At 43.4% G+C, this 26,535-nt stretch overlaps 1 protein-coding gene across 1 annotated transcript; it reads right to left on the reverse strand.

The window, feature by feature from the left end:
* Positions 1–14: 14 nt before the first annotated feature.
* On the reverse strand, positions 15–26,384 carry bsk146 (brain specific kinase 146). Its single transcript, XM_049759703.2, has 5 exons — positions 25,250–26,384; positions 3,672–3,931; positions 3,346–3,548; positions 3,085–3,276; positions 15–3,006 (listed from the first exon to the last, which is right to left on the reverse strand). Exons 2-5 carry the CDS (start codon positions 3,841–3,843, stop codon positions 2,302–2,304), a joined length of 1,272 nt encoding a protein of 423 aa, XP_049615660.1. The 5' UTR covers positions 3,844–3,931; positions 25,250–26,384; the 3' UTR covers positions 15–2,301.
* Between the last annotated feature and the right edge of the window lie 151 nt (positions 26,385–26,535).

A 26,535-nucleotide genomic window follows, 5' to 3' on the forward strand; every position in this document is an offset into this window, starting at 1 on the left:
AAACAGTCCAAAGATGAGTTCAACAAGAATTCTCAATTTTATTGACTAAATCTGATTCAACAGGAAGACAGTTGTATTGCAGAGACAGAAACAAGTTGGAGTGTTTGTGGCAATCTACTCACCAAAAGTCACCAAAATGATAATGCTGGGAAATATTCCACTGGACACAAACATCGAAGCTCAACTACTACACGTGATAAGAATGAAAAGATGAAGAAAATAGGAGGATGCTCACCAGCAAACTGTTAGGATCTTTTACTTCCAGTTTGGTGTTAATCATTTCTCCTCCCACCACTAATCCTAAATGGGAAAAACGATTGACACTATTGCATCTAATCATGCCACACATAAGCACTAAAATGATTGGTTTATCTTTCTGCCAATAATAATGGAGTCAGGATTGTTTACACACCTGTTATTCCCAACCGGTGAGCCTTGAGGGATTATCCAATTGACCTGAATTGGTTGGTCAGAAATGTTTATTATTTAATCGTACTCTCTGAAAAAACCTTAATGTCACAAAATCTACTTCAACCTGAGAAAATGTTATACTGTAATATTTGAGGGAGTTCTTAAGATTTTTGATCTGCTTAGGTGTTAATAAAGAAAAAAAACAGTATCAGAAAAGCATAATTATTCATTTCTTCTTCCCTAAATGAATGTGAACAATCTCTGCAATTATTAAAACAATATTTTTGGACATTGAGCATTTCTCTTATTAAGCTTCTATAGAGAGGAAGATGATTTAACATTGATCAAATCCAAAATATTTGCAGCCAGCCAATAAAAGCAGTATGAGATGGAAGGAAAAGGCTGATTTAAGTCCTCAAATACTTAGTGACGCACGCCCTATCGCAAACATTAAGCGCCGTTAAGAAGAATCAACTATTTTCATGAATGTGACGACTTTTTTCCTAGGGTAAAGTATGCTCCTTGGCTCAGTAACCACTTACACATATGTCATGACCTTGGCTTGGTCTTGCGCCGGTTTTTGTGATGACCAGGATAACTTTGTCAATATTGATTTGAAATCAAACATCAGGCTTGCTACAGTTAGCCAACGGCGCTGGTTGAAGATGATGAGGTAACGCTTTTCTTAATGTCAGTCGAAAGTGCTGCAGCGGCCGGCAGTAAACAAGGGAGCAGCTGCGTGATGGGTGAAAACAGCATCCGCATCCACAGTGTCTTTTGTTCTTTTGTTCCCCGTCCGATGAGGTCAGAGATTGTCACAAAACGGACTTTTTTGCATACTCGCTGGTTGATTGGGGAGCAGCTGGGATGATGACAAAAATCCAAGCATGTGGTCAAATACACAACCTTGTTAGCGTAAGCGTTTAGCACACACACATGCAGATTTATGGGGAAAGACACTAAATGTACGATCCAGTTTTTGGTTTTCTTCTTTCAAATGCTTGGGTTTGAGGAATAGCTTTTTTGCGGGGCAGTTTCAAAGCAACTTCCATGCCACTGTTTGACCATTGAGAAGCTCCTTTCATTCGCTATCTTTTTGAGTGCTTGCTAGTCATGCTTTACAGTTCCTGAAAGTGGTGATGCGAATACAAGACATAAATACAAACACAGTAAAACACACTGAATAGAAACTCATTTTGTTTTCTGTCGGGGTTTTTTCATTTTAGCCCTAAAACATCAAGAAATCTTACAACAGTCCCCTCGGATGTAATGTGAAAATTGTGCTACGTCAAAAGATTCCACGACAATATGTTTTTGTGTTTTTTTTAAAGTTGCTGAGCTGAGCTACTCATCATGCATTATTAACTTGAAATTTGTTTTGTTTTTTGTGGGGGCAGAGTTGAAAATAATGATGTATGTATATTTTGGGGAACACAAGAGTGAGTAGAAAATAGTGTGAAGTCAATATGTTAAATGATTGTAAACTATCAAACAACTATCAGCCAGTAACTAGTTGAATTAGAGCCCGAACCTTCTGACTGAAAATCAGTGTTACAAAAAAACCACCCAGTTAATGAAACCTCATCACTTTTTGCCTTGGTTCTTGAGTCAAATGTACAACATGTTGTTCTTGGGGAAACGTCATGTTCCAACCTGACCTTTTTTTTGCTTTTTTTCGGAACTATTGCTTTAGGAACGACGTTTTGGTCTTCTGTTTGTCGACACGGTCTGTCTGTCTGTCTGTCATGTATGTACTTCCACCGCCCCGCCAGCACGACAACAACGGCGTCTCGTTCTCCGTGCATGCACATCGACTGTACGTGGGTTGATGAGTGGTCGGTAGAAGAAGAGCACACTGGTGAGACGAGATTAACGTCGAAAATGTTGAGCTCAAACGCAAATCTCGATGGGTGTGGCCACGAGCATGCGGCCTCCCGGCGAGCCGTTCTCCGTTCTCGGCATACGCTCGTAGCTGTTGGTGGATGACACCGAGCTGTTGGTGGACACGGAAACAAAATGGTGGCCCCCGCCCAGTTCCATGGTGGCGCCCTTGGCTGCGCCACGCTCGCCGGGCACGGGGGGCGACAATTGGGACAGAGTCTGCTGCTTCATCCGCTCCACAAGGAGTTCCTCGTCTTCCTCCCCGGATGAAGACGAAGACATGTTATCGGTGAGCTCTCCTCTTCCGTTAGCGCCGCCTCCGCCGCCGCCGACCCTTTCCCCGCCGTTGCCGTTGCCGTTGTTGTTATTCTCGCCGTCCAGCATCCACGAGTGGCTGAAGTATCCAAAGACCTCTTTGACAGAGCAGCGTCGCTCCTGCTCCACCGAGAGCAAGCGGCGAAACATGCGTAGGGCCTGCTCGGTGAAGCGTCTCCACTGGGAAGGCACCGTGTTGGTCCTCCTCCTCTGCCAGCGGATGAACTCTTGGTAGAAGGAGTCAGAGGCCAGCGCCTTCTCCCATGGGAAGTTTCCCGTCAGCATGCAGAAGAGAAGCACGCCGAAAGCCCACACGTCAGTGCTGTAGTCCACGCAGAAGCCCTCGTGGCGGGATACGTCGCACAACTCCGGGGCTGTGTAAGGGATGGTGCCGCTGACCTAAAGACACAAGGGATCGTTCAGAAAGAGAAAAAAAAAAACCCTAACCCCCGGCAAAGCTCCGTCCCGACTACTCACTCGTTTCACTGGCGATCCGGCGCGACGGGTCATGCCGAAGTCAGACAGCTTGACTTTGCGGCACTCGCGGTCAAAGATGAGAATGTTTTCAGGTTTGATGTCCCTGTGGACCAGCTTCTTACAGTGCATGTAGTCCAAAGCAATGGCTACTTGGTGCACACAGCGCTTTGCCACTGCTTCGGGGAGACCCACCTGAAGGAGTGGAAAAGGGGGAAATCACTGAGGTCAAGGACATGGCTTCTCATTTGATGTGGTTGGTACCTGCGGAGGAATGATGTCAAAGAGGTCCCCTGCTAGCGCATATTCCTGCGCAAACACGTAGTACTCGTCCGTCTCAAAAGCGATGCCAAACATGTTGATGATGAAAGGGCAAGGAGACAAGTAAAGCGAGATGCTGTACTCCCGCAGGAACGACTTCAGCTTGGTCGTCTTCTTCTTCAAGAACTTCAGTGCCATTTTTGTTCCTTGGAGGCCGGAAAACCAACATTAGAGTCAATATTTTGGTGATGATAATGTTCTATTATTACTGGTCTGGTCTGGTCTTCCAGTTTGGAATATTTGTGTCATTCTGTGTGAAACTAACTCACCTCTGATCTTGTGGATGACCAGGTCCACCTTGCCATAGGTGCCCTTGCCCAACTCTCTGATGATTTCGTAGTACTTATTGACTTCCAACTTTTCTAGGTTCTGGGCTGCAATCAGCTGCAGCTCATCTAGGATGTCCATGTTAGCTCGTGATGTCAACGGAGAAGAACTCATGACTGTGGCTTAGGGCGATGCTGACGGAGTGACGAATGGATGCCCAGGCGGCGGGACAAGAGCGGCAGCAGCTACAAACTTGACGTTACTGGAGAAACAGAAGCAGGGAAGAAGTCAAAAACCCATATTGGCTGGCCAATGTGATAGTAGGGATTCGTGGAGAACATTTATTTGGTGTTTTGTAATAACAATACCTGTGAAATTGCTTCATTGGAGTTTTATGATGGTATTAGTTGATTCTACATTGATTGATTGATATCGAACATCCAAAACAAAAACATTGATTCTATCTGCAGCGTAACTGTCAACTAAACAAACGCAAAACATTTATTGCATAACCAGCAGCACAAGAGAACAGCTTCTCACTCCAAACAGGCACTCATAATTCATAGAGCCGGCCAATTTTTCATCCACACACACAGTGGAAATTCTCTCATCCTTCCCTATAATCCAAACTGACAAGGAGAAGAATAGCTGCAATCACACAGTAAGGTAACAATAAAGCCTTATGGTTTTTTTTTTTGTTGTTGTTTTTTTTTTTTTTGCAAGTCTTACATGGTCGTTTTTTTTGTTTTGTTTTTAAAAAAAAAGCCTTACTATACATAGTCGTTGTTGTTTTTTTACTAAGCGACAGACAGCATTGCTGCTATAATAATTATAATATATAATAATGAAAGGAAATTCAAAACTAGCAATCTAATGTAAAATTGCAGTAGATACATTGTACACGTTAATTAAAAACTACGTGTTAGGGCTTCACAGCCAAATAAACTTGACTTGACTACTATTGTGTTTACCAGCTCAGTGGCCTAAGAGGAGAGTGTCCGCCCTGAGATTGGGAGGTTGGGGGTTCAAACCCCCGGCCGGGTCATACCAGTGACCATTATAACAATGGTACTCATTTCTTCCCTGCTTGGCACTCAGTGTAAGGGGTTGAAATGGGGCCCCCCCCTGCTGCTCACGATCATTGGGACTTTAACTTATGAAATCAAGAAGACCCAATGAGAAGCATAATTTCAAGGGTTTTTTTTTTGCATAACGGCGCATCCCTTCATGAAACAAAGTTGGCCGTTAGCTTGGAGAAAACGCGCATAAAAGCAGGAGTGTTTCAGTGGCTTCCGTGGTGTAGTGGTTAGTGCTCTGGGCTCTCACCCCAGCAGAGCGGTTTCGAATCTCAGTGGGACCCAAAGATTTATTATAGAAAATTTGAAACACAGTTGCTCGTGTGCTAACCCATATAACCATACACCTCCCTAAAGCTTAGAGCTAGGGTTGGAGTGAGAGCTAGTGTTAGGGTCAGGGGTTAGAGCTAGGCTTAGGGTTTGAGCTAGTTAGGGTTAGGATTAGAGCTAGGGTTAGTGTTAGAGCTAGAGTTAGGGTTAGAGCTAGGGTTAGGGTTTCCAAGGAGTCTTGCTATCGCTAATTAAGGTTTCAAACTAGGGTTAGGGTTTCCGACTAGGGTTTTAAACCAAGGTTAAGGTTTCGAACTAGGTTTTAAAGCTAGGGTTAGGGTTTCCAACGAAAGTTTCCAACTACTTTTAGGGTTTCTAAGATTAGGGTTTGTAACTAGGCTTTCAAAGCTAGGGTTAGGGTTAGGGTTAGAGCTACGGTTAGAGTTAGGGTTAGAGCTAGGGTTAGGGTTAGAGCTAGGGTTATGGTTAGAGCTAGAGCTACGGTTAGGGTTTCCAAGGAGTCTTGCTATCGCTAATTAAGGTTTCAAACTAGGGTTAGGGTTTCCGACTAGGGTTTTAAACCAAGGTTAGGGTTTTGAACGGGGTTTTAAAGCTAGGGTTAGGGTTTCCAACGAAAGTTTCCAACTACTTTTAGGGTTTCTAAGATTGGGGTTTGTAACTAGGCTTTCAAAGCTAGGGTTAGGGTTAGGGTTAGAGCTAGGGTTAGAGTTAGGGTTAGAGCTAGGGTTAGGGTTAGGGTTAGAGCTAGGGTTATGGTTAGAGCTAGAGCTACGGTTAGGGTTTCCAAGGAGTCTTGCTATCGCTAATTAAGGTTTCAAACTAGGGTTAGGGTTTCCGACTAGGGTTTTAAACCAAGGTTAGGGTTTTGAACTAGGTTTTAAAGCTAGGGTTAGGGTTTCCAACGAAAGTTTCCAACTACTTTTAGGGTTTCTAAGAATAGGGTTTGTAACTAGGCTTTCAAAGCTAGGGTTAGAGTTAGAGCTAGGGTTAGGGTTAGAGCTAGGGTTAGGGTTTCCAAGGAGTCTTGCTATCGCTAATTAAGGTTTCAAACTAGGGTTAGGGTTTCCGACTAGGGTTTTAAACCAAGGTTAAGGTTTCGAACTAGGTTTTAAAGCTAGGGTTAGGGTTTCCAACGAAAGTTTCCAACAACTTTTAGGGTTTCTAAGATTAGGGTTTGTAACTAGGCTTTCAAAGCTAGGGTTAGGGTTAGGGTTAGAGCTAGGGTTAGAGTTAGGGTTAGAGCTAGGGTTAGGGTTAGAGCTAGGGTTAGAGTTAGGGTTAGAGCTAGGGTTAGGGTTAGGGTTAGAGCTAGGGTTAGAGTTAGGGTTAGAGCTAGGGTTAGGGTTAGAGCTAGGGTTAGAGTTAGGGTTAGAGCTAGGGTTAGGGTTAGGGTTAGGGTTAGAGCTAGGGTTATGGTTAGAGCTAGAGCTACGGTTACGGTTTCCAAGGAGTCTTGCTATCGCTAATTAAGGTTTCAAACTAGGGTTAGGGTTTCCGACTAGGGTTTTAAACCAAGGTTAGGGTTTTGAACTAGGTTTTAAAGCTAGGGTTAGGGTTTCCAACGAAAGTTTCCAACTACTTTTAGGGTTTCTAAGAATAGGGTTTGTAACTAGGCTTTCAAAGCTAGGGTTAGAGTTAGAGCTAGGGTTAGGTATTTTTAGGGTTTCCAAGGAGTCTTGCTATCGCTAATTAAGGTTTTAAACTAGGGTTAGGGTTTCCGACTAGGGTTTTAAACCAAGGCTAAGGTTTCGAACTAGGTTTTAAAGCTAGGGTTAGGGTTCCCAACGAAAGTTTCCAACTACTTTTAGGGTTTCTAAGATTAGGGTTTGTAACTAGGCTTTCAAAGCTAGGGTTAGGGTTAGAGCTAGGGTTAGAGTTAGGGTTAGAGCTAGGGTTAGGGTTAGGGTTAGAGCTAGGGTTAGAGTTAGGGTTAGAGCTAGGGTTAGGGTTAGAGCTAGGGTTATGGTTAGAGCTAGAGCTACGGTTAGGGTTTCCAAGGAGTCTTGCTATCGCTAATTAAGGTTTCAAACTAGGGTTAGGGTTTCCGACTAGGGTTTTAAACCAAGGTTAGGGTTTTGAACTAGGTTTTAAAGCTAGGGTTAGGGTTTCCAACGAAAGTTTCCAACTACTTTTAGGGTTTCTAAGAATAGGGTTTGTAACTAGGCTTTCAAAGCTAGGGTTAGAGTTAGAGCTAGGGTTAGGTATTTTTAGGGTTTCCAAGGAGTCTTGCTATCGCTAATTAAGGTTTCAAACTAGGGTTAGGGTTTCCGACTAGGGTTTTAAACCAAGGTTAAGGTTTTGAACTAGGTTTTAAAGCTAGGGTTAGGGTTTCCAACGAAAGTTTCCAACTACTTTTAGGGTTTCTAAGATTAGGGTTTGTAACTAGGCTTTCAAAGCTAGGGTTAGGGTTAGAGCTAGGGTTAGAGTTAGGGTTAGAGCTAGGGTTAGGGTTAGGGTTAGAGCTAGGGTTAGAGTTAGGGTTAGAGCTAGGGTTAGGGTTAGAGCTAGGGTTAGAGTTAGGGTTAGAGCTAGGGTTAGGGTTAGAGCTAGGGTTAGAGTTAGGGTTAGAGCTAGGGTTAGGGTTAGAGCTAGGGTTATGGTTAGAGCTAGAGCTACGGTTAGGGTTTCCAAGGAGTCTTGCTATCGCTAATTAAGGTTTCAAACTAGGGCTAGGGTTTCCGACTAGGGTTTTAAACCAAGGTTAGGGTTTTGAACTAGGTTTTAAAGCTAGGGTTAGGGTTTCCAACGAAAGTTTCCAACTACTTTTAGGGTTTCTAAGAATAGGGTTTGTAACTAGGCTTTCAAAGCTAGGGTTAGAGTTAGAGCTAGGGTTAGGGTTAGAGCTAGGGTTAGGGTTTCCAAGGAGTCTTGCTATCGCTAATTAAGGTTTCAAACTAGGGTTAGGGTTTCCGACTAGGGTTTTAAACCAAGGTTAAGAATTCGAACTAGGTTTTAAAGCTAGGGTTAGGGTTTCCAACGAAAGTTTCCAACAACTTTTAGGGTTTCTAAGATTAGGGTTTGTAACTAGGCTTTCAAAGCTAGGGTAAGGGTTAGGGTTAGAGCTAGGGTTAGAGTTAGGGTTAGAGCTAGGGTTAGGGTTAGGGTTAGAGCTAGGGTTAGAGTTAGGGTTAGAGCTAGGGTTAGGGTTAGGGTTAGAGCTAGGGTTAGAGTTAGGGTTAGAGCTAGGGTTAGGGTTAGAGCTAGGGTTAGAGTTAGGGTTAGAGCTAGGGTTAGGGTTAGGGTTAGAGCTAGGGTTATGGTTAGAGCTAGAGCTACGGTTAGGGTTTCCAAGGAGTCTTGCTATCGCTAATTAAGGTTTCAAACTAGGGTTAGGGTTTCCGACTAGGGTTTTAAACCAAGGTTAGGGTTTTGAACTAGGTTTTAAAGCTAGGGTTAGGGTTTCCAACGAAAGTTTCCACCTACTTTTAGGGTTTCTAAGAATAGGGTTTGTAACTAGGCTTTCAAAGCTAGGGTTAGAGTTAGAGCTAGGGTTAGGTATTTTTAGGGTTTCCAAGGAGTCTTGCTATCGCTAATTAAGGTTTCAAACTAGGGTTAGGGTTTCCGACTAGGGTTTTAAACCAAGGTTAAGGTTTTGAACTAGGTTTTAAAGCTAGGGTTAGGGTTTCCAACGAAAGTTTCCAACTACTTTTAGGGTTTCTAAGATTAGGGTTTGTAACTAGGCTTTCAAAGCTAGGGTTAGGGTTAGGGTTAGAGCTAGGGTTAGAGTTAGGGTTAGAGCTAGGGTTAGGGTTAGGGTTAGAGCTAGGGTTAGAGTTAGGGTTAGAGCTAGGGTTAGGGTTAGAGCTAGGGTTAGAGTTAGGGTTAGAGCTAGGGTTAGGGTTAGAGCTAGGGTTAGAGTTAGGGTTAGAGCTAGGGTTAGGGTTAGAGCTAGGGTTATGGTTAGAGCTAGAGCTACGGTTAGGGTTTCCAAGGAGTCTTGCTATCGCTAATTAAGGTTTCAAACTAGGGCTAGGGTTTCCGACTAGGGTTTTAAACCAAGGTTAGGGTTTTGAACTAGGTTTTAAAGCTAGGGTTAGGGTTTCCAACGAAAGTTTCCAACTACTTTTAGGGTTTCTAAGAATAGGGTTTGTAACTAGGCTTTCAAAGCTAGGGTTAGAGTTAGAGCTAGGGTTAGGGTTAGAGCTAGGGTTAGGGTTTCCAAGGAGTCTTGCTATCGCTAATTAAGGTTTCAAACTAGGGTTAGGGTTTCCGACTAGGGTTTTAAACCAAGGTTAAGAATTCGAACTAGGTTTTAAAGCTAGGGTTAGGGTTTCCAACGAAAGTTTCCAACAACTTTTAGGGTTTCTAAGATTAGGGTTTGTAACTAGGCTTTCAAAGCTAGGGTAAGGGTTAGGGTTAGAGTTAGGGTTAGAGCTAGGGTTAGGGTTAGGGTTAGAGCTAGGGTTAGAGTTAGGGTTAGAGCTAGGGTTAGGGTTAGAGCTAGGGTTAGAGTTAGGGTTAGAGCTAGGGTTAGGGTTAGAGCTAGGGTTAGAGTTAGGGTTAGAGCTAGGGTTAGGGTTAGGGTTAGAGCTAGGGTTATGGTTAGAGCTAGAGCTACGGTTAGGGTTTCCAAGGAGTCTTGCTATCGCTAATTAAGGTTTCAAACTAGGGTTAGGGTTTCCGACTAGGGTTTTAAACCAAGGTTAGGGTTTTGAACTAGGTTTTAAAGCTAGGGTTAGGGTTTCCAACGAAAGTTTCCACCTACTTTTAGGGTTTCTAAGAATAGGGTTTGTAACTAGGCTTTCAAAGCTAGGGTTAGAGTTAGAGCTAGGGTTAGGTATTTTTAGGGTTTCCAAGGAGTCTTGCTATCGCTAATTAAGGTTTCAAACTAGGGTTAGGGTTTCCGACTAGGGTTTTAAACCAAGGTTAAGGTTTCGAACTAGGTTTTAAAGCTAGGGTTAGGGTTTCCAACGAAAGTTTCCAACTACTTTTAGGGTTTCTAAGATTAGGGTTTGTAACTAGGCTTTCAAAGCTAGGGTTAGGGTTAGAGCTAGGGTTAGAGTTAGGGTTAGAGCTAGGGTTAGGGTTAGGGTTAGAGCTAGGGTTAGAGTTAGGGTTAGAGCTAGGGTTAGGGTTAGAGCTAGGGTTAGAGTTAGGGTTAGAGCTAGGGTTAGGGTTAGGGTTAGAGCTAGGGTTAGGGTTAGGGTTAGGGTTAGGGTTAGGGTTAGGGTTAGGGTTAGAGGGTTAGGGTTAGGGTTAGGGTTAGGGTTAGGGTTAGGGTTAGAGCTAGGGTTAGGGTTTGAGCTTGTTAGGGTTAGAGCTAGGGTTAGGGTTAAAGCTAGGGTTAGGGTTAGAGCTAGGGTTAGAGTTAGGGTTAGAGCTAGGGTTAGGGTTAGAGCTAGAGCTACGGTTACGGTTTCCAAGGAGTCTTGCTATCGCTAATTAAGGTTTCAAACTAGGGTTAGGGTTTCCGACTAGGGTTTTAAACCAAGGTTAAGGTTTCGAACTAGGTTTTAAAGCTAGGGTTAGGGTTCCCAACGAAAGTTTCCAACTACTTTTAGGGATTCTAAGATTAGGGTTTGTAACTAGGCTTTCAAAGCTAGGGTTAGGGTTAGGGTTAGAGCTAGGGTTAGAGTTAGGGTTAGAGCTAGGGTTAGGGTTAGAGCTAGGGTTAGAGTTAGGTTTAGAGCTAGGGTTAGGGTTAGGGTTAGAGCTAGGGTTATGGTTAGAGCTAGAGCTACGGTTAGTGCTAGGGTTAGAGCTAGGGTTAGAGCTAGGGTTAGGGTTAGCGTTTGAGCTAGAGTTAGGGTTAGAGCTAGGGTTAGGGTTTGAGCTTGTTAGGGTTAGAGCTAGGGTTAGGGTTAAAGCTAGGGTTAGGGTTAGAGCTAGAGCTACGGTTAGGGTTTCCAAGGAGTCTTGCTATCGCTAATTAAGGTTTCAAACTAGGGTTAGGGTTTCCGACTAGGGTTTTAAACCAAGGTTAGGGTTTTGAACTAGGTTTTAAAGCTAGGGTTAGGGTTTCCAACGAAAGTTTCCACCTACTTTTAGGGTTTCTAAGAATAGGGTTTGTAACTAGGCTTTCAAAGCTAGGGTTAGAGTTAGAGCTAGGGTTAGGTATTTTTAGGGTTTCCAAGGAGTCTTGCTATCGCTAATTAAGGTTTCAAACTAGGGTTAGGGTTTCCGACTAGGGTTTTAAACCAAGGTTAAGGTTTCGAACTAGGTTTTAAAGCTAGGGTTAGGGTTCCCAACGAAAGTTTCCAACTACTTTTAGGGTTTCTAAGATTAGGGTTTGTAACTAGGCTTTCAAAGCTAGGGTTAGGGTTAGAGCTAGGGTTAGAGTTAGGGTTAGAGCTAGGGTTAGGGTTAGAGCTAGGGTTAGAGCTAGGGTTAGGGTTAGAGCTAGGGTTATGGTTAGAGCTAGAGCTACGGTTAGTGCTAGGGTTAGAGCTAGGGTTAGGGTTAGATTTAGGGTTATGGTTAGAGCTAGAGCTACGGTTAGTGCTAGGGTTAGAGCTAGGGTTAGGGTTAGAGCTAGGGTTAGGGTTAGCGTTTGAGCTAGAGTTAGGGTTAGAGCTAGGGTTAGGGTTTGAGCTTGTTAGGGTTAGAGCTAGGGTTAGGGTTAAAGCTAGGGTTAGGGTTAGAGCTAGGGTTAGGGTTTGTGTTAGTTAGGGTTAGAGCTAGGGTTAGGGATAGAGCTAGGGTTAGGGTTAGAGCTAGGGTTAGAGCTAGAGTTAGGGTTAGGGTTAGAGTTACGGTTAGGGTTAGAGCTAGAGTTAGGGTTAGTGCTAGGGTTTGAGCTTGGGTTAGGGTTAGAGCTAGGGTTAGGGTTAGGGTTTGGGTTTGAGCTAGAGTTAGGGTTAGAGCTAGGGTTGGGGTTTGAGCTTGTTAGGGTTAGAGCTAGGGTTAGGGTTAGAGCTAGGGTTAGAGTTTGTGTTAGTTAGGGTTAGAGCTAGGGTTAGAGCTAGGGTTAGGGATAGAGCTAGGGTTAGGGTTTGAGCTAGGGTTAGAGCTAGAGTTAGGGTTAGGGTTAGAGTTAGGGTTAGGGTTAGAGCTAGAGTTAGGGTTAGAGCTAGGGCTAGGTTTAGGGTTAGAGCTAGAGTTAGGGTTAGGGTTAGAGCTTGTTAGGGTTAAGGTTAGAGCTCGGGTTAGGGTTAGAGCTAGGGCTAGGTTTAGGGTTAGAGCTAGAGTTAGGGTTAGGTTTAGAGCTTGTTAGGGTTAAGGTTAGAGCTCGGGTTAGGGTTAGAGCTAGGGTTAGGGTTTGTGCTAGTTAGGGTTAGGGTTAGGGTTAGAGCTAGAGCTAGGGTTAGGGTTAGGGTTAGAGCTAGGGTTAGGGTTAGAGCTAGGGTTAGGGTTTGAGCTAGTTAGGGTTAGAGCTAGTTAGGGTTAGAGCTAGTGTTAGGGTTAGAGCTAGAGTTAGAGCTAGGGTTAGAGCTAGTTAGGGTTAGGGTTAGAGCTAGGGTTAGGGTTTGAGCTAGTTAGGGTTAGAGCTAGTTAGGGTTAAAGCTAGTGTTAGGGTTAGAGCTAGAGTTAGAGCTAGGGTTAGAGCTAGTTAGGGTTAGGGTTAGAGCTAGGGTTAGGGTTAGATCTAGAGTTAGGGTTAGGGTTAGGGTTTTAGCTTGTTAGGGTTAGGGTTAGGGCTTGGTTAGAGCTAGTTAGGGTTAGGGTTAGAGCTAGGGTTAAGGTTAGATCTAGAGTTAGGGTTAGAGCTAGGGTTAGAGCTAAAGTTAGGGTTAGAGCTAGGGTTAGAGCTAGTTAGCTCTAACCCTAATTAGCTCTAACCCTAGCTCTAACCCTAACTCTAACCCTAGCTCTAACCCTAACCCTAACCCTAGCTCTAACCCTAACTCTAACCCTAGCTCTAACCCTAACCCTAGCTTTGAAAGCCTAGTTACAAACCCTAATCTTAGAAACCCTAAAAGTAGTTGGAAACTTTCGTTGGAAACCCTAACCCTTGCTTTAAAACCTAGTTCGAAACCTTAACCTTGGTTTAAAACCCTAGTCGGAAACCCTAACCCTAGTTTGAAACCTTAATTAGCGATAGCAAGACTCCTTGGAAACCCTAAAAATACCTAACCCTAGCTCTAATTCTAACCCTAGCTTTGAAAGCCTAGTTACAAACCCTATTCTTAGAAACCCTAAAAGTAGTTGGAAACTTTCGTTGGAAACCCTAACCCTAGCTTTAAAACCTAGTTCAAAACCCTAACCTTGGTTTAAAACCCTAGTCGGAAACCCTAACCCTAGTTTGAAACCTTAATTAGCGATAGCAAGACTCCTTGGAAACCCTAAAAATACCTAACCCTAGCTCTAACTCTAACCCTAGCTTTGAAAGCCTAGTTACAAACCATATTCTTAGAAACCCTAAAAGTAGTTGGAAACCTTCGTTGGAAACCCTAACCCTAGCTTTAAAACCTAGTTCAAAACCCTAACCTTGGTTTAAAACCCTAGTCGGAAACCCTAACCCTAGTTTGAAACCTTAATTAGCGATAGCAAGACTCCTTGGAAACCCTAACCGTAGCTCTAGCTCTAACCATAACCCTAGCTCTAACCCTAACTCTAACCCTAGCTCTAACCCTAACCCTAGCTCTAACCCTAACTCTAACCCTAGCTCTAACCCTAACCCTAGCTTTGAAAGCCTAGTTACAAACCCTAATCTTAGAAACCCTAAAAGTAGTTGGAAACTTTCGTTGGAAACCCTAACCCTAGCTTTAAAACCTAGTTCAAAACCTTAACCTTGGTTTAAAACCCTAGTCGGAAACCCTAACCCTAGTTTGAAACCTTAATTAGCGATAGCAAGACTCCTTGGAAACCCTAAAAATACCTAACCCTAGCTCTAACTCCAACCCTAGCTTTGAAAGCCTAGTTACAAACCCTATTCTTAGAAACCCTAAAAGTAGTTGGAAACTTTCGTTGGAAACCCTAACCCTAGCTTTAAAACCTAGTTCAAAACCCTAACCTTGGTTTAAAACCCTAGTCGGAAACCCTAACCCTAGTTTGAAACCTTAATTAGCGATAGCAAGACTCCTTGGAAACCCTAACCGTAGCTCTAGCTCTAACCATAACCCTAGCTCTAACCCTAACCCTAGCTCTAACCCTAACCCTAGCTCTAACCCTAACTCTAACCCTAGCTCTAACCCTAACCCTAACCCTAGCTCTAACCCTAACCCTAACCCTAGCTCTAACCCTAACTCTAACCCTAGCTCTAACCCTAACCCTAACCCTAGCTCTAACCCTAACTCTAACCCTAGCTCTAACCCTAACCCTAACCCTAGCTTTGAAACCCTAGTTACAAACCCTAATCTTAGAAACCCTAAAAGTAGTTGGAAACTTTCGTTGGGAACCCTAACCCTAGCTTTAAAACCTAGTTCGAAACCTTAACCTTGGTTTAAAACCCTAGTCGGAAACCCTAACCCTAGTTTGCAACCTTAATTAGCGATAGCAAGACTCCTTGGAAACCCTAACCGTAGCTCTAACCCTAACCCTAGCTCTAACCCTAACTCTAACCCTAGCTCTAACCCTAACCCTAGCTTTGAAAGCCTAGTTACAAACCCTAATCTTAGAAACCCTAAAAGTAGTTGGAAACTTTCGTTGGAAACCCTAACCCTAGCTTTAAAACCTAGTTCAAAACCTTAACCTTGGTTTAAAACCCTAGTCGGAAACCCTAACCCTAGTTTGAAACCTTAATTAGCGATAGCAAGACTCCTTGGAAACCCTAACCGTAGCTCTAGCTCTAACCATAACCCTAGCTCTAACCCTAACCCTAGCTCTAACCCTAACCCTAACCCTAGCTCTAACCCTAACTCTAACCCTAGCTCTAACCCTAACCCTAACCCTAGCTCTAACCCTAACCCTAACCCTAGCTCTAACCCTAACTCTAACCCTAGCTCTAACCCTAACCCTAACCCTAGCTCTAACCCTAACTCTAACCCTAGCTCTAACCCTAACCCTAACCCTAGCTTTGAAAGCCTAGTTACAAACCCTAATCTTAGAAACCCTAAAAGTAGTTGGAAACTTTCGTTGGAAACCCTAACCCTAGCTTTAAAACCTAGTTCGAAACCTTAACCTTGGTTTAAAACCCTAGTCGGAAACCCTAACCCTAGTTTGAAACCTTAATTAGCGATAGCAAGACTCCTTGGAAACCCTAACCCTAGCTTTAACCCTAACCCTAGCTCTAACTCTAACCCTAGCTTTGAAAGCCTAGTTACAAACCCTATTCTTAGAAACCCTAAAAGTAGTTGGAAACTTTCGTTGGAAACCCTAACCCTAGCTTTAAAACCTAGTTCAAAACCCTAACCTTGGTTTAAAACCCTAGTCGGAAACCCTAACCCTAGTTTGAAACCTTAATTAGCGATAGCAAGACTCCTTGGAAACCCTAACCGTAGCTCTAGCTCTAACCATAACCCTAGCTCTAACCCTAACCCTAACCCTAGCTCTAACCCTAACTCTAACCCTAGCTCTAACCCTAGCTCTAACTCTAACCCTAGCTTTGAAAGCCTAGTTACAAACCCTATTCTTAGAAACCCTAAAAGTAGTTGGAAACTTTCGTTGGAAACCCTAACCCTAGCTTTAAAACCTAGTTCAAAACCCTAACCTTGGTTTAAAACCCTAGTCGGAAACCCTAACCCTAGTTTGAAACCTTAATTAGCGATAGCAAGACTCCTTGGAAACCCTAAAAATACCTAACCCTAGCTCTAACTCTAACCCTAGCTTTGAAAGCCTAGTTACAAACCATATTCTTAGAAACCCTAAAAGTAGTTGGAAACCTTCGTTGGAAACCCTAACCCTAGCTTTAAAACCTAGTTCAAAACCCTAACCTTGGTTTAAAACCCTAGTCGGAAACCCTAACCCTAGTTTGAAACCTTAATTAGCGATAGCAAGACTCCTTGGAAACCCTAACCGTAGCTCTAGCTCTAACCATAACCCTAGCTCTAACCCTAACTCTAACCCTAGCTCTAACCCTAACCCTAGCTCTAACCCTAACTCTAACCCTAGCTCTAACCCTAACCCTAGCTTTGAAAGCCTAGTTACAAACCCTAATCTTAGAAACCCTAAAAGTAGTTGGAAACTTTCGTTGGAAACCCTAACCCTAGCTTTAAAACCTAGTTCAAAACCTTAACCTTGGTTTAAAACCCTAGTCGGAAACCCTAACCCTAGTTTGAAACCTTAATTAGCGATAGCAAGACTCCTTGGAAACCCTAAAAATACCTAACCCTAGCTCTAACTCCAACCCTAGCTTTGAAAGCCTAGTTACAAACCCTATTCTTAGAAACCCTAAAAGTAGTTGGAAACTTTCGTTGGAAACCCTAACCCTAGCTTTAAAACCTAGTTCAAAACCCTAACCTTGGTTTAAAACCCTAGTCGGAAACCCTAACCCTAGTTTGAAACCTTAATTAGCGATAGCAAGACTCCTTGGAAACCCTAACCGTAGCTCTAGCTCTAACCATAACCCTAGCTCTAACCCTAACCCTAGCTCTAACCCTAACCCTAACCCTAGCTCTAACCCTAACTCTAACCCTAGCTCTAACCCTAACCCTAACCCTAGCTCTAACCCTAACCCTAACCCTAGCTCTAACCCTAACTCTAACCCTAGCTCTAACCCTAACCCTAACCCTAGCTCTAACCCTAACTCTAACCCTAGCTCTAACCCTAACCCTAACCCTAGCTTTGAAACCCTAGTTACAAACCCTAATCTTAGAAACCCTAAAAGTAGTTGGAAACTTTCGTTGGGAACCCTAACCCTAGCTTTAAAACCTAGTTCGAAACCTTAACCTTGGTTTAAAACCCTAGTCGGAAACCCTAACCCTAGTTTGAAACCTTAATTAGCGATAGCAAGACTCCTTGGAAACCCTAACCGTAGCTCTAACCCTAACCCTAGCTCTAACCCTAACTCTAACCCTAGCTCTAACCCTAACCCTAGCTTTGAAAGCCTAGTTACAAACCCTAATCTTAGAAACCCTAAAAGTAGTTGGAAACTTTCGTTGGAAACCCTAACCCTAGCTTTAAAACCTAGTTCAAAACCTTAACCTTGGTTTAAAACCCTAGTCGGAAACCCTAACCCTAGTTTGAAACCTTAATTAGCGATAGCAAGACTCCTTGGAAACCCTAACCGTAGCTCTAGCTCTAACCATAACCCTAGCTCTAACCCTAACCCTAGCTCTAACCCTAACCCTAACCCTAGCTCTAACCCTAACTCTAACCCTAGCTCTAACCCTAACCCTAACCCTAGCTCTAACCCTAACCCTAACCCTAGCTCTAACCCTAACTCTAACCCTAGCTCTAACCCTAACCCTAACCCTAGCTCTAACCCTAACTCTAACCCTAGCTCTAACCCTAACCCTAACCCTAGCTTTGAAAGCCTAGTTACAAACCCTAATCTTAGAAACCCTAAAAGTAGTTGGAAACTTTCGTTGGAAACCCTAACCCTAGCTTTAAAACCTAGTTCGAAACCTTAACCTTGGTTTAAAACCCTAGTCGGAAACCCTAACCCTAGTTTGAAACCTTAATTAGCGATAGCAAGACTCCTTGGAAACCCTAACCCTAGCTTTAACCCTAACCCTAGCTCTAACTCTAACCCTAGCTTTGAAAGCCTAGTTACAAACCCTATTCTTAGAAACCCTAAAAGTAGTTGGAAACTTTCGTTGGAAACCCTAACCCTAGCTTTAAAACCTAGTTCAAAACCCTAACCTTGGTTTAAAACCCTAGTCGGAAACCCTAACCCTAGTTTGAAACCTTAATTAGCGATAGCAAGACTCCTTGGAAACCCTAACCGTAGCTCTAGCTCTAACCATAACCCTAGCTCTAACCCTAACCCTAACCCTAGCTCTAACCCTAACTCTAACCCTAGCTCTAACCCTAGCTCTAACTCTAACCCTAGCTTTGAAAGCCTAGTTACAAACCCTATTCTTAGAAACCCTAAAAGTAGTTGGAAACTTTCGTTGGAAACCCTAACCCTAGCTTTAAAACCTAGTTCAAAACCCTAACCTTGGTTTAAAACCCTAGTCGGAAACCCTAACCCTAGTTTGAAACCTTAATTAGCGATAGCAAGACTCCTTGGAAACCCTAAAAATACCTAACCCTAGCTCTAACTCTAACCCTAGCTTTGAAAGCCTAGTTACAAACCATATTCTTAGAAACCCTAAAAGTAGTTGGAAACCTTCGTTGGAAACCCTAACCCTAGCTTTAAAACCTAGTTCAAAACCCTAACCTTGGTTTAAAACCCTAGTCGGAAACCCTAACCCTAGTTTGAAACCTTAATTAGCGATAGCAAGACTCCTTGGAAACCCTAACCGTAGCTCTAGCTCTAACCATAACCCTAGCTCTAACCCTAACTCTAACCCTAGCTCTAACCCTAACCCTAGCTCTAACCCTAACTCTAACCCTAGCTCTAACCCTAACCCTAGCTTTGAAAGCCTAGTTACAAACCCTAATCTTAGAAACCCTAAAAGTAGTTGGAAACTTTCGTTGGAAACCCTAACCCTAGCTTTAAAACCTAGTTCAAAACCTTAACCTTGGTTTAAAACCCTAGTCGGAAACCCTAACCCTAGTTTGAAACCTTAATTAGCGATAGCAAGACTCCTTGGAAACCCTAAAAATACCTAACCCTAGCTCTAACTCTAACCCTAGCTTTGAAAGCCTAGTTACAAACCCTATTCTTAGAAACCCTAAAAGTAGTTGGAAACTTTCGTTGGAAACCCTAACCCTAGCTTTAAAACCTAGTTCAAAACCCTAACCTTGGTTTAAAACCCTAGTCGGAAACCCTAACCCTAGTTTGAAACCTTAATTAGCGATAGCAAGACTCCTTGGAAACCCTAACCGTAGCTCTAGCTCTAACCATAACCCTAGCTCTAACCCTAACTCTAACCCTAGCTCTAACCCTAACCCTAGCTCTAACCCTAACTCTAACCCTAGCTCTAACCCTAACCCTAGCTTTGAAAGCCTAGTTACAAACCCTAATCTTAGAAACCCTAAAAGTAGTTGGAAACTTTCGTTGGAAACCCTAACCCTAGCTTTAAAACCTAGTTCAAAACCTTAACCTTGGTTTAAAACCCTAGTCGGAAACCCTAACCCTAGTTTGAAACCTTAATTAGCGATAGCAAGACTCCTTGGAAACCCTAAAAATACCTAACCCTAGCTCTAACTCTAACCCTAGCTTTGAAAGCCTAGTTACAAACCCTATTCTTAGAAACCCTAAAAGTAGTTGGAAACTTTCGTTGGAAACCCTAACCCTAGCTTTAAAACCTAGTTCAAAACACTAACCTTGGTTTAAAACCCTAGTCGGAAACCCTAACCCTAGTTTGAAACCTTAATTAGCGATAGCAAGACTCCTTGGAAACCCTAACCGTAGCTCTAGCTCTAACCATAACCCTAGCTCTAACCCTAACCCTAGCTCTAACCCTAACTCTAACCCTAGCTCTAACCCTAACCCTAGCTCTAACCCTAACTCTAACCCTAGCTCTAACCCTAACCCTAACCCTGAAAGCCTAGTTACAAACCCTAATCTTAGAAACCCTAAAAGTAGTTGGAAACTTTCGTTGGAAACCATAACCCTAGCTTTAAAACCTAGTTCGAAACCTTAACCTTGGTTTAAAACCCTAGTCGGAAACCCTAACCCTAGTTTGAAACCTTAATTAGCGATAGCAAGACTCCTTGGAAACCCTAACCCTAGCTTTAACCCTAACCCTAGCTCTAACTCTAACCCTAGCTTTGAAAGCCTAGTTACAAACCCTATTCTTAGAAACCCTAAAAGTAGTTGGAAACTTTCGTTGGAAACCCTAACCCTAGCTTTAAAACCTAGTTCAAAACCCTAACCTTGGTTTAAAACCCTAGTCGGAAACCCTAACCCTAGTTTGAAACCTTAATTAGCAATAGCAAGACTCCTTGGAAACCCTAACCGTAGCTCTAGCTCTAACCATAACCCTAGCTCTAACCATAACCCTAGCTCTAACCCTAGCTCTAACCCTAGCTCTAACCCTAACTGTAACCCTAGCTCTAACCCTAACCCTAACCCTAGCTTTGAAAGCCTAGTTACAAACCCTAATCTTAGAAACCCTAAAAGTAGTTGGAAACTTTCGTTGGAAACCCTAACCCTAGCTTTAAAACCTAGTTCGAAACCTTAACCTTGGTTTAAAACCCTAGTCGGAAACCCTAACCCTAGTTTGAAACCTTAATTAGCGATAGCAAGACTCCTTGGAAACCCTAAAAATACCTAACCCTAGCTCTAACTCTAACCCTAGCTTTGAAAGCCTAGTTACAAACCCTAATCTTAGAAACCCTAAAAGTAGTTGGAAACTTTCGTTGGAAACCCTAACCCTAGCTTTAAAACCTAGTTCAAAACCCTAACCTTGGTTTAAAACCCTAGTCGGAAACCCTAACCCTAGTTTGAAACCTTAATTAGCGATAGCAAGACTCCTTGGAAACCCTAACCGTAGCTCTAGCTCTAACCATAACCCTAGCTCTAACCCTAACCCTAGCTCTAACCCTAACTCTAGCTCTAACCCTAGCTCTAACCCTAACTCTAACCCTAGCTTTGAAAGCCTAGTTACAAACCCTAATCTTAGAAACCCTAAAAGTAGTTGGAAACTTTCGTTGGAAACCCTAACCCTAGCTTTAAAACCTAGTTCAAAACCCTAACCTTGGTTTAAAACCCTAGTCGGAAACCCTAACCCTAGTTTGAAACCTTAATTAGCGATAGCAAGACTCCTTGGAAACCCTAACCGTAGCTCTAGCTCTAACCATAACCCTAGCTCTAACCCTAGCTCTAACCCTAGCTCTAACCCTAACTGTAACCCTAGCTCTAACCCTAACCCTAACCCTAGCTTTGAAAGCCTAGTTACAAACCCTAATCTTAGAAACCCTAAAAGTAGTTGGAAACTTTCGTTGGAAACCCTAACCCTAGCTTTAAAACCTAGTTCGAAACCTTAACCTTGGTTTAAAACCCTAGTCGGAAACCCTAACCCTAGTTTGAAACCTTAATTAGCGATAGCAAGACTCCTTGGAAACCCTAAAAATACCTAACCCTAGCTCTAACTCTAACCCTAGCTTTGAAAGCCTAGTTACAAACCCTATTCTTAGAAACCCTAAAAGTAGTTGGAAACTTTCGTTGGAAACCCTAACCCTAGCTTTAAAACCTAGTTCAAAACCCTAACCTTGGTTTAAAACCCTAGTCGGAAACCCTAACCCTAGTTTGAAACCTTAATTAGCGATAGCAAGACTCCTTGGAAACCCTAACCGTAGCTCTAGCTCTAACCATAACCCTAGCTCTAACCCTAACCCTAGCTCTAACCCTAACTCTAGCTCTAACCCTAGCTCTAACCCTAACTCTAACCCTAGCTCTAACCCTAACCCTAACCCTAGCTTTGAAAGCCTAGTTACAAACCCTAATCTTAGAAACCCTAAAAGTAGTTGGAAACTTTTGTTGGAAACCATAACCCTAGCTTTAAAACCTAGTTCGAAACCTTAACCTTGGTTTAAAACCCTAGTCGGAAACCCTAACCCTAGTTTGAAACCTTAATTAGCGATAGCAAGACTCCTTGGAAACCCTAACCGTAGCTCTAGCTCTAACCATAACCCTAGCCCTAACCCTAGCTCTAACCCTAGCTCTAACCCTAACTCTAACCCTAGCTCTAACCCTAACTCTAACCCTAGCTTTGAAAGCCTAGTTACAAACCCTATTCTTAGAAACCCTAAAAGTAGTTGGAAACTTTCGTTGGAAACCCTAACCCTAGCTTTAAAACCTAGTTCAAAACCCTAACCTTGGTTTAAAACCCTAGTCGGAAACCCTAACCCTAGTTTGAAACCTTAATTAGCGATAGCAAGACTCCTTGGAAACCTAGCTCTAGCTCTAACCCTAGCAAGTGGGGGTGAGGGCGGGTGTGGCACTTTTCACTTAAACCAGGGGTGTCGACCTCCAGTCCTCAAAGGGCCGCGTTCCAACATGTTTTCCAAGTGACCCTCGTTAAGCGCACCTGCGTGAAAAGTTTTAGCTCCTTTCACGTCCTCCGGCAGCTAAAACTTTTCACGCAGGTGCACTTAACGAGGGAATCACACAGACACTCCATTAGGTACACTTTATTAGGGAAATATCATGGTCAAAGGTCACAGGTGTCAAGCTCTAGTCCTCGGGGCCGCGTTCCAATATGTTTTCCAAGTTACCCTTGTTAAACACACACAACCGATTCTAAAGATTTACACTTAACTAGAATGCACATCACTAGTACAAAACAGTACAAGTGACTACAAGGTGCAGGTCGATATAGCCGACTGGTTAGTGACTTGGGCTCTTGCTCGGTAAGGACTTGGTTCGATCCCAGGTGTGAGAATAATCGTGGATGTGCTTCTTTTGTGAAATTAACCCTTTATTTATTCTTTTTTTTTACCTCGTGTAGTGTACCTTTTGAAGTGTCCTTGAGATGTACCTACACATATTGTCATATAAAGCAGTTAATGTTTTAATTGGCGAATAAAGAAACAAGGAATAAAACACCAGACAAGTTTTAACAGGTTTTAATGTTTATTAAATATAATAATATTAAAAGTACATTTCAAACCAGCAATCCAATGTGAAATTGCAGTACATATATTGGATAACAATATTTAGGCATGTATAAGCACATGTTATTTAAATACGACTATAAGTGTTATACTACGATTCGAGTGTTTACCAGCTCAGTGGCCTAAGAGGAGAGTGTCCGCCCTGAGATTGGGAGGTTGGGGGTTCAAACCCCCGGCCGGGTCATACCAGTGACCATTATAACAATGGTACTCATTTCTTCCCTGCTTGGCACTCAGTGTAAGGGGTTGAAATGGGGCCCCCCCCCCCCCTGCTGCTCACGATCATTGGGACTTTAACTTATGAAATCAAGAAGACCCAATGAGAAGCATAATTTCAAGGTTTTTTTTTTTTTTTTTGCATAACGGCGCATCCCTTCATGCAATAAAGTTAGCCGTTAGCTTGGAGAAAACGCGCATAAAAGAAGTGCTGTTTCAGTGAGTGGTTCTTTCTTTCCTTGGCAAATCGTAAATGGACATTCTGACTTACATAGTTCACGCCATAGTTACAAGGAAGGAAGGAAGGAAGGAAGGAAGGAAGGAAGGAAGGAAGGAAGGAAGGAAGGAAGGAAGGAAGGAAGGAAGGAAGGCAGTTCACTCGTTGACTCGTTCGCGAACGGGAAAGTCCGGATTCGTTCCCTCACTGATGAACTGGAAATGCACTCAGATTCGTTCGTTGGTGAGCGGGAAATGCAATTCACGACTCGTTCGTGAACAGTAAGTGACGTCATCTTCTTCTTTGTTTTGTTTTATGGCGAGGTGGCAGCAGCTTCAATGCGCATTACCGACATCTACCGGTTGAAGTCATATGAACTGAAAAAAGAACCAATCACTTTCGGAAGTGATTCGTTCACTCTCGTTCACTGAAAGGAAATTGGTTCTGTTGAACGAATCGTTCACTCACGAGCCGAAACTAGAAGGCAGTGCAGGGGCTTGTAAAAAGAGAAAAGACCATTTGTTCCTGTCCGGGATTAAAAGTGCTTACTGTAGCATTGCAGGAAGCATGCTGCTGCACCACGTGTGCTCGCTCGCTCGCTCGGCGTATGTGTGCTGTGCATGTGTTGTGTGCTCGTCATGCAGAGACATTAAGGTGAAATGAATTGCCACTCATATAAGAAACAATGTCATCACAATGGCACAATGTCGATTGTTTGTGAATCCCGTAAAGACAACATTTGAGATTTTGGTTGAATATTTCCAGCTGTTCTTGTCAGCCTATACACACACACATATTTCTAGACGTAGACGGAATAACAGACAAAGCCGTGTGGCCTCCTCAGCTTGCTCAAACCTCTGGACCTCGAGCTCTTATGCAACCAGAGCTGATCAAATAAGCATATATTCATGGAGCCAGGTCCCTCAACATCCAATCCTCTAACATTTTAAGCAACGCCATCTTTAGTCTCCTAAAGCCTTTTTCCATTATACTGACCTTTAAGTTTTCCGCGCGACACACGCACACAATGAATGCGGACACCGAAAGCAGCTGTTTGTTTTATATCCTCATAATTCTTGTGTTTTGCTCTAGAATCATTTTGAATTCAAAGTGTAAGATCAATCCTTTGAACGGTCAACACTCAATGCCAAGACAGGGACAAACAACATGAATTTATCTATCTATCTGTCCATTTTGTGTTGATGTGGAAACCATTTCTTCCTGAGATGCGGTATGCTTTCAAACTCTTATTTTGATGCTAGAAAAGAAATGACTCAAGAAAAAGCACAGGAATATCCTGGCCACTCCAATTTTGCTTCGAAAGCCAAAGCAAAACAAAATTGACAAAGCCATAACCTCGTGACTCGAAAAACGTATTATTATTTAGAAATGATGCAAAAACAACATTAAAGGCGTGCCTTCGAGTGGATCTGGTAGGGCACTACACTAGTGTCAATAACGCAGCGGTCAACGTTCATCATCAAAGTGTGTGTGTGTGTGTGTGTGTGTGTGTGTTGGTCATCGAAGCGCTTATCATCACAGCTGATAAGTCCACAAAAGCACATCATGAAGACGTGTGTGTATTTTGTGAGCGCGCGCTGCCAGGCAAGATAGCCGCCGGCATCGTCTTGCCTTTTGTGTTTGTGTCCCTCTAGGTGAGCAATGACTCATCATGCTGGAGTCGATCTCCTTTTTCATATCCACCAAGTGTCACACTTTAATCGATTCATGATACGTGTGAATATTGTTTGATCTATCCGCATGCGTTGCTCCACCGCTTGTGTTGAGAGAGGCTGCATGCAATTCTGAGGGTTTTAAGATTGCTTAAGATTTTGATTTTAATGTAAGAAAAATGCTATGGCGTAAAAGAAGACTTTTATTTTGTAATTAGTATGTTTTGAAATCATACACGGACGAGAGCATATAAGGAAGGTTGAACAGATTCCATTTTGCTTCTTCTCACCATTCATTCATTCATTCATTCACCTCCCCACCTGCAGTGTGTCCTCAGACTGCACTGACTCAGAGGAATCGCAGCTGAATGACACAGACAGACAAACACACACACACAATGCAGGCACCTGGCTACCCCCACATTCAGGGGGATGGATGGATGGATGGAGTGCTTGATATCAATGACAACAAAAGAGGAAAATATCTTTGTACATTCACGTCTGCTCGGCGACGCCTTTGATAGTCGGATTCAAAGAAACGCACCCAAATAGGGTCATTGTAGAATTTGTCACCTTAACAGGCCGATGCAACGTTATTGAGGATACGTAAAAATGCTCACCATTGAAGAGATGCTTGCTCAGAACAGGGCTGTGGAGTCCGCCCTGGATGTGCGTCCAAGCGGCTGCAAAGAAAACCGGACGGGCGTGAAGGCGCATACTAGAACCAAGTAAGGCGGGGAAAAGGGCAAGTCCGAGTGGATGGCGACGTCCACCGAGCAGCTGGGACCGTGAGCATCCACGGCAGCCTTCCTGTGGTGTCCTATTGTCTCCGCATCGCTCTGTCCTCCAAGAGGGGAGGGGAGGGGAGGGGAGGGGAGGGGAGGGGAGGGGAGGAGAATGTTGGGATGGAGGCAGGCGGGTGGGATGGAGGGAGGCAGGCTTTGGGCAGGAGGAGAGGCCAGCCACCTGATTGGAGAAAGGCCAGAAGAAGCCCCGCCCCTTGGTCTGAACGCTAGCGAATGCCGGCGAGGCTCCGCCGGGCAGCCGCGGCTGCTCGCTGTCTCCGTACAGAATAACGCTGCCACCATGCTATAAATCTTTTTCTTTTATTGTCAGAGCTTGTGAGTGAAGCTATGGATCATTCAGCACCACAATGTTCAAGTCGTTTGACCTGACGTGTAAATGCAATCGTTCTCATTGGCCGCAAATGCAGGGCTGAGCAGGTCACAAGCACTGACAGATTCAAATTCCATTCCATTTGGTTTCGGCAAATTGTATTCATGGAGACTTTTCTTCTATCTGTTTGCTACACTGCTTCCTCTACATGTGAACGGCAGTTGGAATGGAGTGTCTTTGACTTAATGATCACAACTAGTGTTGTGTGCATGATGCGGTGTCGTTTCTGCAAGTTGTCAAAGACGCGCCATTCGAAAGAAAAAGAAAATCTTGAAAACACAGGTAGGTGCTCAACAGTAAAGCGAGAGGGAAAGTGCAGGCCTTGGGCCTCGAAGCAGCATTGCAAACTTCGACCCTTGTCGGATGCATTGTGTTCAAAGATTTGTTTGTATTACCACAAGTCATGAAGCTTTCATGCTTTCAGGCTCACAGTAAGCTTCAATTACAATCCTTTGACAGCAATGTGCAACATTTCGAATGGCCGCATATTTCAAGCTTTTACCTGGCTTGGAATCTTACATGTCATCTTCCATTTGAGTCGAGCCTCATTCCCTGGACAGTGTAATTGCCGGAGAAAATGAACACCTGCAAAGAACATGTCACTTCTGTTTCCACTTGGCTTGACTCAGCAAAAATCACTTCATCCGTCAGTTAGACTCTCGTCACACTGCACAAGATGGTGTCGGTGTGCTTTGGGGAAAAGAAAAAAAAAAAAACAGGGGACATTGTA

Source organism: Syngnathus scovelli, chromosome 21, assembly GCF_024217435.2.
Source record: "Syngnathus scovelli strain Florida chromosome 21, RoL_Ssco_1.2, whole genome shotgun sequence".
NCBI classification, from domain to species: domain Eukaryota; kingdom Metazoa; phylum Chordata; class Actinopteri; order Syngnathiformes; family Syngnathidae; genus Syngnathus; species Syngnathus scovelli.